We start from the raw sequence: 16,011 nt of genomic DNA, 5'->3' as shown, positions 1-16,011 counted from the left end.
TAGGTTTTTTTCATCTAGGATTTGAGCAGTTCTTATTATTCTAAGTATTATATTTTTTGTTGCCATTATAAATGAGGTTTTCTTTTCATATGTATATTTATACTTTTCATATACATATTTATGTTTATATATATGTGTTTTACATACATATATATATATACGTGTAATATATATCTATTTTAAGTAATCTTTATGCCCAATATGGGGCTCTAACTCACGACCATGAGATCAAGAGTTGCATGCTGTGTACCAACTGAGCCAGACAGGTGCCCCTTTTCCATTATATTTTTAACTGGTTATTGTTTTGTGCACATAAATGCTATTGATTTTTTGCATGTTAATACTATATGCTGCTACCGTGCTGAATTTTTTTAATTTGGGTTAGTTTTATCATTGATTGTCTAGGATTTTCCAGGTATACCAACATGTCGTTTGCAAACAGAGATAATCCTGTTCTTTCTTTACCAATTCTTTTTATTATAATTGATTTCTTTGGTTTCATTGCCTGGTTACTACCTCCAGAATGATGTTAAATAGTGGTGAGCATTTCCCGATTTTAATGGGAGTTCCTGTAATGTTTCTGAATTAATTAGGATGTTGGCTTTTGATATGTGGTGTATGTTTTATGAAGTTAAAGAAGTATCCATACATTTCTAATTTCTTTAGAGTTCTTATGAGGAATTGTTACTGAATTTTGACAACAGCTTTCTCAGTATCTATGCCAGCAATTATTTTTCTTCTTCAATGTGTTAATATGATGAACTGTATTAATAGGTTTCCTGATATTATACCATCCCTGCATTCCAGTTATAAGTCCAGCTTTGTCATTGTGCATTAATTTGCTGATATTTTATTTACTATTTGTACATTGCTGTTGATTTCCCTGTGAAAACATTTAGGCCTGGTACCTTTTTGTGTTTTCTTCTCTATGGAAATTGGGCTGTTTAACCTTTTCTTATGTACTGGGATCAATTTTAATAAGTTTTATTTTTCTCAAATAACTCATTTTGTTTAGATTGTCAGATTTATTTGCATAGACTTGTATAAAATCTCTTGATTATTTAACAGCTTTATGGAGATAATAAATTTTAAAAAATTACCAGTTCTAAATGCAAAATTCAGCAATTTTTAGTAAATTTATAGAGTTGTGCATCTATAACCACACTGAATATTAGAATATTTTTGAAAATTCTCTCATACTGTTTACAATCCTCACTCTCAACTCTCAGGTCTAGAAGAATACTAATCTCTATAAATTTCCCTTTCTTAGACTAAAATTGTACAAAAGGTAGTCTTTCGTGTTTGGCTTTAGATGTATTCCATTAAGCCTAATGTTTTTCTAGATTCATCCATGTTGCATACAGCAGTAGTTCATTTACTTGTTTTTTTCTTAATTTTTAAATTATAAAATACACATAAAATTTACCATCCTGTTTTAAGTGTACAATTCAGCAATATTACATACATGATATTATGCAAGCATCACCAACATTCAGCTCTATAACTCTTTTCATTATAAAACTGAAAGGCTGTATCCATTCAATGATAATTCCCCATCCCCCCCCACCTTTGCCCAGCCTGACACCCAACATTCTCCTTTCTGTCTCTCTGATTTTGACATCCAAGTATGTCATGTATGTGGAATCATACAGTACTTGTCTTTTTCTGACTAGTTTATTTCACTTAGCATAATGTCCTCAAGGTTCATCCATACAGTGGTGTATTGCAGAATTTCCTTCATTTACAAGACTGAATATTCCATTATATGTATATGCTGCATTTTGCTAACTCTGATTCCTTACTTTAAAAAAAAAAAGATTTATTTTTTTATTGGACAGAGAGAGATCACAAGTAGGCAGAGCAGCAGGCAGAGAGAGAGGGAAGCAGGCTCCCTGCTGAGCAGAGAGCCCAAGGCGGGGCTCCATCCTAGGACCCTGAGATCATGACCTGAGCCAATGACAGAGGCTTAACCCACTGAGCCACCCAGGCGCCCCAAGATTCCTTACTTTTTATTCATGATTATATTCCATTGTATGGATATACCACCTTATATTTATCCATTTACCAGTTGATGAACATTTGATTATTTATGTTTTTTGGCTATTATAATATTGTTGCTATGATCATTCAAATACTTCTCTGAGTATGGACATAAGCTTTCATTTTTCTTTGTTAGATTCCTAGGAATGGAATTGCTAGGTTGTGTGGTAAGTTGAGTATATCTTTTTAAGGAGCTGTCAAATTGTTTTTTTGTTTTTTGTTTTTTTAAAGATTTTATTTGTTTATTTGACAGACAGAGATCAAAAGTAGACAGAGAGGCAGGCAGAGAGAGAGAGAGGGGGAAGCAGGCTCCCTGCTGAGCAGAGAGTCTGATACGGGACTCGATCCCAGGACCCTGAGATCATGACCTGAGCCGAAGGCAGCGGCTTAACCCACTGAGCCACTCAGGCGCCCCTCAAATTGTTTTTTTTAAAAATGGCTCTACTACCTTTTCATTCCCACTAGCAAAGAATGAGGTGTCTAGTTTTTCCATTTCTTTGTCAACATGCGTGTTGTCTCTTTAAAATGTACATTTTAGTACTTTCAATTTATGGCTTTAATTTGCATTTCTCCAGTGATTTATGATGTTGAGTATCTTTTCCTGTGTTTATTGGCCATTCATATGTCTTTGTTGACAAATCTATGAAGACCTATTTGCCTATTTAAATTTTTTTATTAACATATAATGTATTATTAGCCCCAGGGTTATTTGCCTATTTTAAAATTGGGTTATTTACCTTATTATTAAGTTGCAAGATTTCTTTATTCTTGATGCAAATTCTTTGTCAGACATATGACTTGTAAATATTTTATCCTAGTCATCTTATTTTCTGAACTCTGCCTCTTAATGGGGTGCCTGGGTCGCTCAGTGGGTTAAACCTCTGCCTTCAGCTCGGATCATGATCTCAGGGTCCTGGGATCAAGTCCCACATCAGGCTCCCTGCTCAGCGGGGAGCCTGTTTCCCCCATCTCTGCCTACTTGTGATCTCTGTCAAATAAATAAATAATAAATCTTTAAGAAAAAAAAATTTTGCCTCTTAAAACACAAAATTTTAAAAATTTTACAAAGTTCAACTTACTTTCTTTCTTATGTGTTCTTTTGGTATCCTGTCTAGAAACCCTTCATACCCAAAGTTACAAAGATTTTCTCTTATGTCTTCTTGAAGTTTTATAATTTTAGCTCTTATGTGTAGGACTATGATAAGTTCGAGTTAATTGGTGTTTATGGTGTGAGGTATGTCTTTTAATTTTTGTTTTTTGTTTATTGCATATGCACGTCCAGTTGTTCCTGGACCATTTACTGCAAGGATATTTCTTACTCCATGGAATTTTCTTGGCATTTTTGTTAAAATCCAGTGACCAAAGAAAAAAAGTTTGTGTTTCTGGATTCTAGTTTCTGTTCCACTAATCTGTATATCTGTCCTTGACCAGAACCATATTGTCTTGATTATTGTGGTTTTATAGGAAATTTTTGAAATTTGGTGGTAGTAGTCCCACAGCATTGTTCTTTTCTCAAAATTGTTTTGGCATTCTAACTCCTTTGCATTTCCATAAAATTTTTACAATCATCTTGTCAGTCTCTATCCAAAAAAGCCTACTGGGATTTTGATAGGAATTATGTTGAATTCCTACATGAATGAATGATGAATTATGTTGAATATGAATTATGTTGAATTCATTTGGAGTCAATTGCCAGCTGGACAATATTGATTCTTCCCATTTATGAATGGGGGGATTTTTTCTTTATCTTTGACTTTCAGTGATTTGCCTATGATGTATCTAGATATAGATCTCTTTATATTGATTCTGCATGGGTTTTATTAAGCTTGATGAAGGAGTACATTAATGTTTTCAAGAAATTTGGGGATGATTATTCATTTTTCCCCAAACCGCCCCATCCTTTTGTGACTCAAATCAGAGTCTCATCTTATGACTGTGGTCTTTTTATCTGGGTGGCAAATGGGAGCTTCCACCTCTTGACTGTACTGCCCAGACTTAGCCAAGTAATTGAGAACAGGGTATGAAATGCTGACATCCTCCTTCTCCTAAGAACATAACTAGGGGGAGAAGGGAGCCTTGTGTTTTTGGCCACACAGGTGTAGAGTAGAATTTCCATCGTGCTGAATTGGAAGGAGAGTAGGAAGGGAATGATTCTTAGTTCAAATACCATTAGAAGTCTTAGTCCAAGATTTCTAATAGATTGTCTTGAATAAATGTTTCCTCATGTGTGTCCTTGGAACAATTTCTAGAGACTAGACTATCAAATTAGAAATAATTTCTCATAAACTTCCAATCAGTTTAATTGTTCATTATAAATTATGTTAAAAAACTTTCAAAAATTATATTAATGTATGAGAACAATGAAACAAATTTGATTTGCTCTATGTTCTACTCTCATTTCCTTGAAAAGAAGCCTTCTGTTTTTATGTTCATTCAACAGTTGTAAAAGATTTCCCGATAGATTCACTGGAAGATGATTTTGAGAAGGAATTCTCATTTCTCAACAACGTCCTAAGTCCTGGTTCTTCAAGTACTGGTGAATTTACCCCAGAATGCCAGACTGCCTTCGGGAGCCCTGGGGCCAGCTTCATGTCACGGGAGCCTGCTGTGGGGTCGGAGCCTCTTGCTCATTCCTCACGATTCCTTCCTTCACAGCTTTTTGACCTTGGCCTTCATGCTGCTGGAGCTTTTAACAGTAAGTGTCTATGAAACATTTAGACAGTCATAACTTAATTTATCTTTGTGAAGCAAAACTGTGTGTATGTAGATGCTAAAATCAACAAGGATATTGATTTAACTTCGGTACTACTAGGTAAAATCTGTGTCTCATCTATCAGCTGCAAGAGTAACAAATATTACCACCAGTACTCCGGTCATTACCATGACCAGAGTATATCAACAAAGGCAAAACAAGGGCTGCTTTCCTGCCACCTCTGTCAAACCCACTTTATACATTGACTTTCTCCAGTCTTCTCTACATAGAAAATCCGGGTCTTATTTTAAACCCTTGACCTGCTAAGTTACTCTTGCCTAGGGCAGGTGATACCATTTCTTCCCTTTAACAAATCTCGGTGTGTTCTCTCCCCTTGGGTTCAGAGCAGACAAGGGTAGTTCCACGGCAGCTTCCTGGGCAAGGGAGCAGGACTGGAGGACGGTGGCAGAAAGCGGGGCAGGGTGTTTTCCTAAGGGTCACCTGCTTTGTTTCTATGTCAGGCGCTCCCTCGACTGACCTACTGTCCTACCAGCCTGTGTCCAACCCGGCACCTGCAGAGTTCATTTGCTCCCCACTGCCGTATTGGTTGCTAAGTCCTGCCAGTTCTGTTTTGAAAACATGTCTCCAGTTTCACATTCCTTCTCTCCATTTCTATTGCCAGAGGCATTTCGAGCCTTATTTGGCTTCCTGGGCTGCTGCTGGAGTCCTCCTACCCGGCCGCCCAAATCCCAGGTCGCGGACCAGGCTTCCCCCACGGTTCATTCTCCAAGAAGAGGCAGACACTGATGTCCGCACTCTGCTTACCTTTTTTTAAAAAATGAGGAAACAAGGGCTCCAGGATAAAACTTGTGCCTCTATGTCCACTCCTCTCTCGTAGCTTACATCAAAACACTTAGCCACTTTCTATAACTATATTGACTAATTTTCAGATCCATCTGAAACATCATTTCTTGTGTTGCTGCTTTCGTTTATGGTGTTCAGTAATGGAGCACAGGCTTGAGCCTGTGTTGCATTCCCAGTCCAGTGTTTTCTCCGTGGCCGCCAACAACTGAGTATTTCTTCCGTGCCGCCCGGTGTGCGCTTTCTCCCGCCTCTGGCCTCCCACGGCGCCTGTTCTCATGACTATCATCAGAGTTCCTCTTGCCTTTTGTCCCTGTCTTCCATCCCCGAGTAGGAAACGGTTCCCAACACCTAACAGGATCTTAATGCATTGTACTTCTTATGAAAATACTTGTGTTTAGGGGCTCCTGGGTGGCTCAGTCGGTTAAGCGCTGCCTTTGGCTCGGGTCATGATCCCAGGGTCTTGGGATCGAGTCCTGTGTTGCGCTCCCTGCTCAGTGGGGAACTTGCTTCTCCCTCTCCCTCTGCCTGCTGCTCTGCTCCCTCGGCTTGTGGTCTCTCTTTCTGTCAAATAAAAAATTTTTAAAAATTAAAAAATAAATAAAATACTTATGTTCATCCTGTATCTGCAAGACCATCCCATGTCATCCAATCCGTAAGCACCTCAAGGGCACAATCTGTGGGGTGATTTATCTTTGTGCTTTCCAGGACTGCAGCATAAAGTTAGCTCAATAAATAAAAGAGCAGTTCAGTAATCACTCAGTAAGAATTTGTTAAATAGCCTAAAAGTAAGAATACAGTATCATTTGATAAAGAGGCACTCTGAGGATAATTCAAATGTTTTACTATAAAATTTTAGAAAAAAGTTACTCTCATATGCCTGGTCAGTAGCCTGACAGTCACCCACCTTTACAGATTCCTTCTCCACGTGCGATCCCACTGCTCTCTCCTTGGCTTGCGGCATCTCTAGCAGCAGCGGATCTTTGCTCCTTTTCTGGCTGTACGTTATCAGCGGTATTTTTTCACCACTCAGAGCCTCTGTTCTGGTCCCTGCCTGCAGGCTGACAGGATGTTCCGAAGCAATGGCCCAGGCAACTGATACTCGGTTGAAACGGTGTCTTGCTTAAGATCCCCAGGCAGTAAACAATTAAGAGGAAACCAGAATCTGGTCTTCTGCCTCCTACTGCAGGCCGCTTCAACTTCACCAGCCTTTTCTTTATGGCTTCTTACTCTACTGCAGGGTAAACCAGGAAAGGGAGCTATCCTGAGTTAAAAGATCTATGTTCTAGGAACTCTAAGAACAAACTTGGGCTTTCCGTAATCTCTTCTGTTCAAGGAGGGTAGTGGGCAGGGTAATCTAGGTTCGTTTCTAGTGCTGCATTTTAATTATAGCCTAAATCATTTCTCACGTTATGGCAAATATTTCACTGTTTTAGTAATGGGTATTCATAATGATACTTTTTAATGACTGCATAATATCTTGTCACGTTTATCTCCCATAATTCGTTCCTTACTGTTACAACTTTTTCATTTTATAGATAATGCCACAATAAACATAACCATATGTGTGCTTTTTTCCCTTCACTTAAATTATTTACTCAAGATAAATTTCTAGAACTAGGATTACTAAATCCAAGGATATAAACATACTTAAAGGTTTCAAGATTCTAATTGGCAGGTGTATTTCCTCTCTCCCAACCCCTCAGAAATTCTCTTTCTGTGCCTCATCTATTTGCAGTTGTTTAAAAAGAAAACTTGTATTTCAAAACCACTTAGAAAACTATAAGAAGTCTAATTCTAGCTGGAACTAAACTTAGATGATTTGACTAAAATACATAATTGCAGATACATTTTAAGTGTCTCCTGTGTCTTACATTGTAGAATCTCATCCTGATAGAAAGATTTGAGGACTCGGTAGATATTTTTACGTTTTCTTATTTTTTCTGATGTTGCTTCCTACTTGACTAACAACGGATAATTCCTTACTTCCCTCTCCTAGGCTGGGCCTCCCAAGAGGGATTAGAAGTTCCCCTTTCACACACTGATAACCAGCCAGTGCCTTCCCAGAGTCCAAAGAAATCAACAAAGTGTAAGTTATATATTTATAGTCTTTGCCATTATATTAGCAATCGGTTGAATGCAGATAAATTTAGAAAAGTATCATTTTATAGTGTTTGCCTCATAGTGTCCAGAAAAATATTTTGTTAATAATAAAATGAAGGGGCACCTGGGTGGCTCAGTGGGTTGGGCCGCCGCCTTCGGCTCGGGTCATGATCTCAGGGTCCTGGGATCGAGTCCCGCGTCGGGCTCTCTGCTCAGCAGGGAGCCAGCTTCCTCCTCTCTCTCTCTGCCTGCCTCTCTGCCTACTTGTGATCTCTCTCTCTGTCAAATAAATAAATAAAATCTTTAAAAAAAATAATAAAATGAAAGTGATAGGGGCACTTGGTTGGCTCAGTTGGTTAAGCGTCCCAACTCTTGATTTTGGCTCAGGTCGTGATCTCAGGGTTGTGAGGCTCCGCTGCGGAGTCTGCGCAGTTCTCTCTCTTCCTCTCCTTCTCCTCCCCTGCTTGTGCACACAAGTTCTCTCTCTCTCTCTCTCAACTAAATACATGGGGATGGCGGGGTGGCTCAATCGGTTAAGCGTCTGCCTTTGGCTCAGGTCATGATCCCAGTGGGATCAAGCACCGCTTTGGGCTCCTTGCTCAGCCGAGAACCTTCTTCTCCCTCTGCCTGCCACTCCCCCTGCTTGTGCTCTCTTTCTGACAGATAAATAAATAAAATCTTCTTAAAAAATAATAAGTAAATAAATAAATAAATAAATAAATAAAATATTTAAATAAATAAAATGTAAGTTATACCTGGCTATCCCTCATCATGGAAAAAATTGAATAGAACTTGTGGGCTTGTCATAGTAAACTAAATTGTGTAGTTTAATTTTTTGTATTTTGTGTTGAGGTTTGTTGGTAAGAGGTGATAGCATTGGAGACAGAAGGTGTTCTTTGAGTTCAAGATGCCTGTTGACAAACAGTGCATTCAGGCGTTCAGCAAGGGCCTGGCACACTCTCATCGCTAACACGGACTGTTGGCACCTGCAGAACTGATCCGTGCTGTAACTACCGTGTGGGGTGTGCGGAGAAAACAGACACTCTGTCAGGATTTTAGATACATAATAATCTTAGTCACTGCTGCTGATTCTTAAAAATTTTAATTGGAAATAATTTCAAATGTACAGATGGATTGCATAAGTGAAAGTTGCACAGAGAATACCCGTGTCCCCTTTATGAGGTTCCTCTGCTGTTAGTATTTTGTAGACGTGTGTCCGTTATTTTATTCTGCACCACTCAAGGGTGAATTACACGCATCATGACTAGTTACCCCCAAAGCACTTCGGTGCACATTTCCTAAGACCTGGTACGTTCTCTCGCATGACCACGTACGGTTGTAAATGGCAGGAAGTGAACAGTAATAACATGATCCTCTCCCTGTAGCCCGTCCCGCGTCTGTATTCCGGCTTGGTGAGCTACCGCAGCCACGTCCCCTGCAGCGCTTTCTCTTCTGGAAGTGAGTCTAGGTTCAGATGCCCACTTGTCCGGTCTCTCTGGCCTCTCTTACCCTGAAACGTTTCCACAGCTTTTCTTCACGGTTAAGTTCAGGTTCTTCATTCTTGCCTGGAGGACAGCCCGGCGGCGGCCCCTCTCAGGGCTGCACAGCTGAAAGCGATGTTGTCCGTTTCTCCCTTTGGATGGTGAGCGCCCGTCCAAAGAGTTGTCCAGTTTTCCTCCTAAATATTTCCCACTTTATGCTGCTTTATCCTCTCTGCAGCCACTGAGCGGTCTGTGAGGGGACACTCTGTGACCAAGTCCAGCTCGGCGTCACAATAGCTACTTCGATTTAGCGCCCAGCGTTGCTTTTGGCCTGATTCAGTCTTCACTATGACGGGTGGTTAAAAAACGATGATTTTCTAAGCGCAGCACTCCCCCTGCATTTTTATTATCGTAGAAAACACAGAACCACCGTAACCATGTGTAGGTGAACGGTTCCATAATGTTAAGTCTGTGCACAGTGTGGTGGAACTATCTCCAGAGCGTTCTCATTTTGCAGATCGGAAACTTTAGATCCAAACAATAAATCCCCTTTCCTCTGCTGCTAACCACCATTAGAGTTTGTTTCTACGAATGTGACTGCCCTGGGCACCTCACCCACTATTTGTCTTCCCAGGACTGCCTTATTTCATTTAGTCTAATGTCCTCACAGTTCACCCATGTTGTAGCATGTGACAGGATTTTCTCCCTTTTAAGTTTTAATATTCCTTTATATGGATACATTAATTTTTTAAAATCTTAGCTATTTGATCATAATTTTAGTCTTATTGACATATAATTCACTTGCCATATAGCTCACTGCTTCTGCCCGCCCTCAGCACTCTGCTACAAACAACCTCTCTTCTTCCCCATGTATGTACTACCCATATGGACTAACTTTTTTTTTTTTTTAAGATTTTATTTATTTCTCAGAGTGAGCACAGGCAGACAGAGTGGCAGGCAGAGGCAGAGGGAGAAGCAGGCTCCCTGCTGAGCAAGGAGCCCGATGTGGGACTCGATCCGAGGACGCGGGGATCATGACCTGAGCCGAAGTCAGCCGCCCGACCAACTGAGCCACCCAGGCGTCCCTGGAGTAACATTTTTTGAAAAGAATTTATTTGACAGAGCACAAGCAGGGGAAGCAGCAGAGGGAGAGGGAGAGGCAGGCTCCCCACTGAAGAGGGACCCCAATGTGGGAATTGATCCCAGGACCCTAGGATCATGATATGAGCCGAAGGTAGACGCTTAACTGACTGAGCCACCCAGGTGCCCCTATATGGATTCGTATTTTTTAGTGGTTTATGATATTGTATCAGTATTTTTAAATTTTCAAAACTATAGAAAGGCTTGTGATTATAATAAAAAATATTCCTGTGACTTCACCAAGATTTTCCAAAATGTGAATCGTATTTGTCTTATTCTGTGTGTGTATAATATATATAATTTCTTCTGAACTGAAATTATTCAGAGACTAGAAAGTACCAGACATAATAGTCCTTTAAGCTTAAATACTTCATTATCTTTTTCCTAAAAATAAGGATATTCTTTTACATAATTGCAATTCAGTTATCAAAATCAGGAAATTAACATAATACTGTTATCTAATTTATAGACCTTATTCAGATTTGCCAATTGTCCCACTAATGTTTTGTTTTCTTTAAAGATTTTATTCGTTTATGTGCAAGAGAGCATGAGCGGGGTGCGGGATAGAGGGAGAAGCAGACTTCCTGCTGAGCAGGGAGGTAGACACAGGGCTTGATTCTGAGACTCCCATATCATGACTTGAGTCAAAGGCAGGCATTTAACCCACTGAGCCACCCAGGCGCCCCGTGCTTTTTTATAATAAAAGAGAAAGAGGTTTCCCCCACCCTGTGCAGGATCGAATCCAGGATCTGACACTTCATTTAGTGTCAAGTCCTTTAATTGCCTTTAATCTGGGGTAGTTCCTTAATCTTTGTCTTTCATCATCCTGACTTCTCTAGAGCATAGAGGTCATTTATTTTGTAGAATATTCTTCAAGTTTGGTTTATCTGATTTTTTTTTTCATAGTTAGATTCAGGTTAGGGATTTTGGCAGGAAGAGCCTAACAAGAGTGATGTTGTGCCTTTTTTTTTTTTTTTTAAGATTTTATTTATTTATTTTACAGAGGGAGAGAGATCACAAGTAGGCAGAGAGGCAGGCAGAAGCAGGCCCCCCACCGAGCAGAGAGCCTGATGTGGGGCTCAATCCCAGGACCCTGAGATCATGACCTGAGGGGAAGGTAGAGACTTAACCCACTGAGCCACCCAGATGCTCCATTTCTCTGTAGTATCAGGAGGCACATGACGTCTGAACTGTCCCATTGCTTGTGATGGTAACTTTGGTCAGTTGATTGAGACGGTGTCTCCCAGGTGACTACACTATAAAATTACTATTAGATTTTTCCATTTGTAATATTTTGTGGGAAAAATATTTTGAAACTGTGTAAATGGCTCGTTTCCATCCAAGTTTCACCCACTAATTTTAGCATTCTTCGCATGAAATATTTATTACTATGGTTATTGCCAAATGGTGGTTTTTCTCTTTCCTCAATCCTTCTGGACTTATTAGTTGACATTCTACCATATGGAACGGCTTTTTCTTGGATATGTATCATTGTAGACTCTTGGAATTCTAGTCTTTCCAGTACTTTGTGTACTGGGATAAATCAGAAAATTCATCAACTCCAAGCAAATCAGAGACTGACACTAGCTGAATCAAAATACAGCCATCCCTTTGGGATTCAGCCTATTTATAATTTTTTTTTTCTAAAACCCACGAAAACTAAATTTGTGTTTAATCATTTAAAATAGAGGCTATAAAATAAATTTTGTAAGTGAACATTGGGAAAGAAATATTGGGAAACAGAAGTACTGGGAAAGCTATTTGTCTATAATCATTGAGGCTTCAATTTAATAAAATTAAGCCTGAGAATTTTAATAAAAGTTGCAATTCTTAACAGCCTAGCTTTCTGAGATGACTGTCTATGCCATTGTGCATTCTTTTAGTAGTTTCAGCCTTTTACCTAAATGGATAGTCTTGAAATCTCTGCCACAGTTCAACCTATAGACTATTGACGTATGTGAGTTTCCAGTCTCCACAGGGAGGTGACAGGGAATTGGTTAACAGGAGGTTGTATCTGTGACACAATCCACTCCATAAAATGTATCAAAAATCTGTAAAATGCAAATGGACAAGACAAAGGAAACAACTGTAAACCAAAGTGAGAACTGTTGAGTATGTTAATGTGATAGGATTTTCTTCCTCCTATGTTTAATATTTTATACTCTTTAAACACCAAGTTTACAAATGTAATGTTCCGGCAAGGTGGGAACAAAGGTTACTTTCACTTTTGAACCTTACCTGAGAGACTTCTATAAATTATCTGTGTTTATAAAACTATTACTGCCTGTATGTTCATTTTTAATCATTTCTCAGAGCAACATAAAATTACTTACATAGAAAGGACTCAGCAAACCGCACGGTACCTGCATTATTAGCTTCTCAAAATTACCAAGGAGGGATGCCTGGGCGGCTCAGTCAGTAGAGCGTCAGCCCGGGGCTCAGGTCATAATCCCCGAGTCCAGGGAGTCGCTTCCGCCTCTCACTGTGCCCCTCCCCTGCCCCCACTTGTGCTCGCTCGCTCTCCAGTGAATAAAATCTCATAAATAAATAAAAATAAAAGCTAGCATCTTGAGAGAACAAAGTAGAAGTATGTGGCATTTAAAAAAATAAAGTAAAATCAAGTAAATGGTATAGTAATGTGATTTTAAACACCTGAGACTCTTAAATGTGTTTTTTCTTCTTTAATAGCTCCCAACAATGGTAACCAAGACATGTCAGCTTGGTTCAATCTATTTGCAGACTTGGATCCACTTGCAAACCCTGATGCTATTGGACACTCAGACGATGAACTTCTCAATGCCTGACTGAAATTATGTTGTCACTTCAGTGGCCTTGAGACATCAATTTTTCAACATATTGCCTTTGTGGAAAGGAGTTTATATTGTAACCCATACACAAAAGCATCGTGTTTGTGAATCTAACAGTTTTCAGCCAACTTTAAAGAGATGGTAAGGACTACGTTTGAATAGATTAAGTATTTCTCTAATATCTTGGATTTGCAGCTGTTGATAATATGTGGAAAATATTATGAGCCATTGAGTCTGAAAGAGAGACCAAAATTTATGTCAAAATAATAGCTAGGAGTACTTCTGTAAATAAGGAATTGGGCTTATTTGGAAAGCCGTATGTGTGTAAGGTACCTTGCTGGCTGTGACAATTCTGTATGTGGATGAAGACAGCATGTAAATTGGGTTGTGATTTGGGGGTGGTTTTTAAATAAAACCATAGCAGGGGGAGTTTTCTGTTGTGGAAAATAGCACCAGAACCAGAACAGTTTTGTCTTTAGTTAGAAAGTGGAGTAAGATTTGAGAACTCAGTTCGCTTTAATGAAATGAGAAAAACTTGGTGCTTTTCTCCACTTGGAGGCTAAAATGTAATATTACTTAGTTTTTTTCCTTCATAGAAAATCATGGACACCCCTCAATTCCATTACTGAATTTTCATGGCAAAGTAGCAGGATGATGTGTTTGCTAAATCTATCTTCTGCAGAAACTCATAAACCCATCTCCTGATCCCCAAGAATGGCCAGTAATATTCAAGACATTGTACAGGTGTCTTCAGCCTGGTTTCTCACATGTTGCTACCACAGTGTAAAGTACTCACATTCTTTCTGAAAAGAAAGCAAGGGAAGGACGATCCCTAAGCAACTGGCAATAGTATTCCTGTAATTACCCAGAAACTTCTGTCTGAACGAGGGAGAAATTCTAAGCTTATTCTTGTACATATTTGTATACTTATTACCTATTTCTTGACATGATTTAATCCAGATTTCTTTTCTGGCAGCCACAGAAGGCTCTACATGATCAGTTAGAAAGGGTCTTATTTTTCCACTTTTCCCTTTCTGTGGGGGACACCTTCTGAGGCTCTATATGATTACGGAGAAAAAATGGTTCTCCTTCCTGGAGGGAAGTTAGTCTAAGCCAGTGAGCTCATAGCCACTGGATATACGTATCACTTAATTCCCTGTTCTTTTTTCTTGCCCAGCCTTCGGCTTTGAGGCCACTCTCCAGGTGTCTTCTTTTTATCATCGAGTCCATTACATCTCCAGAAGGGAACATTTTAACGAAAGCGTTCACAATAGTTTCCATGTGTTCCTAGTTTTAAACAAACAGGCTTATTTATTGTTTACAAGAGAATGGCTTGTAATGTCTACGTCACTCTAAATAAACACTGTTTGGAAATGCAGCAGAGAGGGGAAAGCGCAGTCCACCTCCAAGCACAGCGTCTGGGCGAGCTACCCCCGGAGCTGCCCGAGCCCTGCAGCAGGTCACGTGTGGGGGGCAGCGTCGCATAGGCTGGAAAGACCTTATCTGAGGATCGGAAACACAGATTCAGGAAAAGGTTATGTAGTCTCTTCATGCTGACTCTTATTTCCTTATTTGGTTATACTTTCAGTCAGAAGCATTTTTTACCTCTTCCTTTTTATTCAGTGAAGTTCTCCAGAAGATTCAGTCACCAAGGGCTGTGACCACAATCACAATCTAAATTCTGTACCTATGGTGACTCTGTACTGTCAACTTTGAACACTTCAAAAATAATGCTAACTTTGGATCTCAAGTTTGCGCCATTTTTCTTTCACTAATACATTAGTTCAAAAATATTTGTGTATCTCCTTCACATGCATGCAAAGCAGTTTCAGGTGTTCAAAGACACCTGAACACCGAGGAAAACCACTTTCCAAGCCAGAATCCTTACCAGTATATTCACGCTGCACTCAATTTCCAAAGAAAAAAGTCCTCAAAAAAAAAAAAAGAAAGAAAGAAAAAGAAATACACAGTAGATATTTATTATTCAGTTTAGATTCTCTTAACATTTTTTTTTCTCTCAGAGTATATAGCTGCCCATTTGATCCAAAAGCAACATTAACTGAGCAAGTTCAGTTATAATTTTAACAAATCGAACAACCCCATTTTTGAAGAGCACATTGAAAACTGTTGTTAAAATGAAGGTAACTGTATTTTTTTAAGATAAATTATTTGAAGTTCAGTCATCTAGAGGCCAGAAACAGAAATCTAGCTATATAATGCCGAGACTGCTAATATAAAGGAAACAAACCACCTATTCAGTAGGGAGTGAAGGAAAAACACGAGAAACATAGAGTAGAAGGGTGATCGCTTGCTATTTGTTTAAATCTAGATCAAACATTCAGTAAGAAATAGCCTTAACCGAAGGTCGGCTGAGAACTCTTTCAAAGTAAATGGATGTTTTTATATTAAATGGGGGAAAATAATATCTCCTCCTTTTTATTACCAAATTAAGAATGCATGTAAGCTCAGAAAAGCCCCAGAAGAACTAAAATTTGTCTAATCTTTCTTACGACCACTTTACAAGTGAGACGGGATTACCAGGGCATATTAAGATGAGATCGATGTAACTTTGTATTTTTTGAAACCTTTCATTACTTGTAAAACATAGCTCTGATATGGTTAGAAACGAACTGTATTTAAAAAAAAATAGGCTTCAGTATTTGCACAATGAAATTCAGTGTTTGTATTTAACGATGGAGATTTATTTCACATAACTATCTTTAGAGACCATCTGGGAATGCAGAGGTCTTACAGCATAAGAACAAAGGAAGTTTGTGCTCTATTTTCCCGAGCCTCTTTTAATAAAGATTACAAGATGGCATAAGACAAAAAAGTTGATTTCCTAAAGTATTCAATACAAATCCAATTATTGTTAACCTATTAGAAA

The 16,011-nt window shown here is 39.0% G+C and overlaps 1 protein-coding gene across 1 annotated transcript in view; it reads left to right on the top strand.

Moving 5' to 3' along the window:
• The window catches only part of ICA1L (islet cell autoantigen 1 like), a 76,612-nt gene extending 63,016 nt beyond the window's left edge, over nucleotides 1-13,596 (top strand). Inside the window, exons 12-14 of the mRNA XM_044241335.1 lie at nucleotides 4,481-4,735; nucleotides 7,593-7,682; nucleotides 13,006-13,596. Coding sequence (XP_044097270.1) covers nucleotides 4,481-4,735; nucleotides 7,593-7,682; nucleotides 13,006-13,121 — 461 coding nt within the window. The 3' untranslated portion in view covers nucleotides 13,122-13,596. The remainder of the gene's footprint in view (nucleotides 1-4,480; nucleotides 4,736-7,592; nucleotides 7,683-13,005) is intronic.
• Nucleotides 13,597-16,011: the final 2,415 nt, after the last annotated feature.

The sequence above is a fragment of the Neovison vison genome, chromosome 3, assembly GCF_020171115.1.
Source record: "Neovison vison isolate M4711 chromosome 3, ASM_NN_V1, whole genome shotgun sequence".
In the NCBI taxonomy this organism is placed as follows: Eukaryota; Metazoa; Chordata; class Mammalia; order Carnivora; family Mustelidae; genus Neogale; species Neogale vison.
This window is presented reverse-complemented; position numbering and strand designations above follow the sequence as displayed.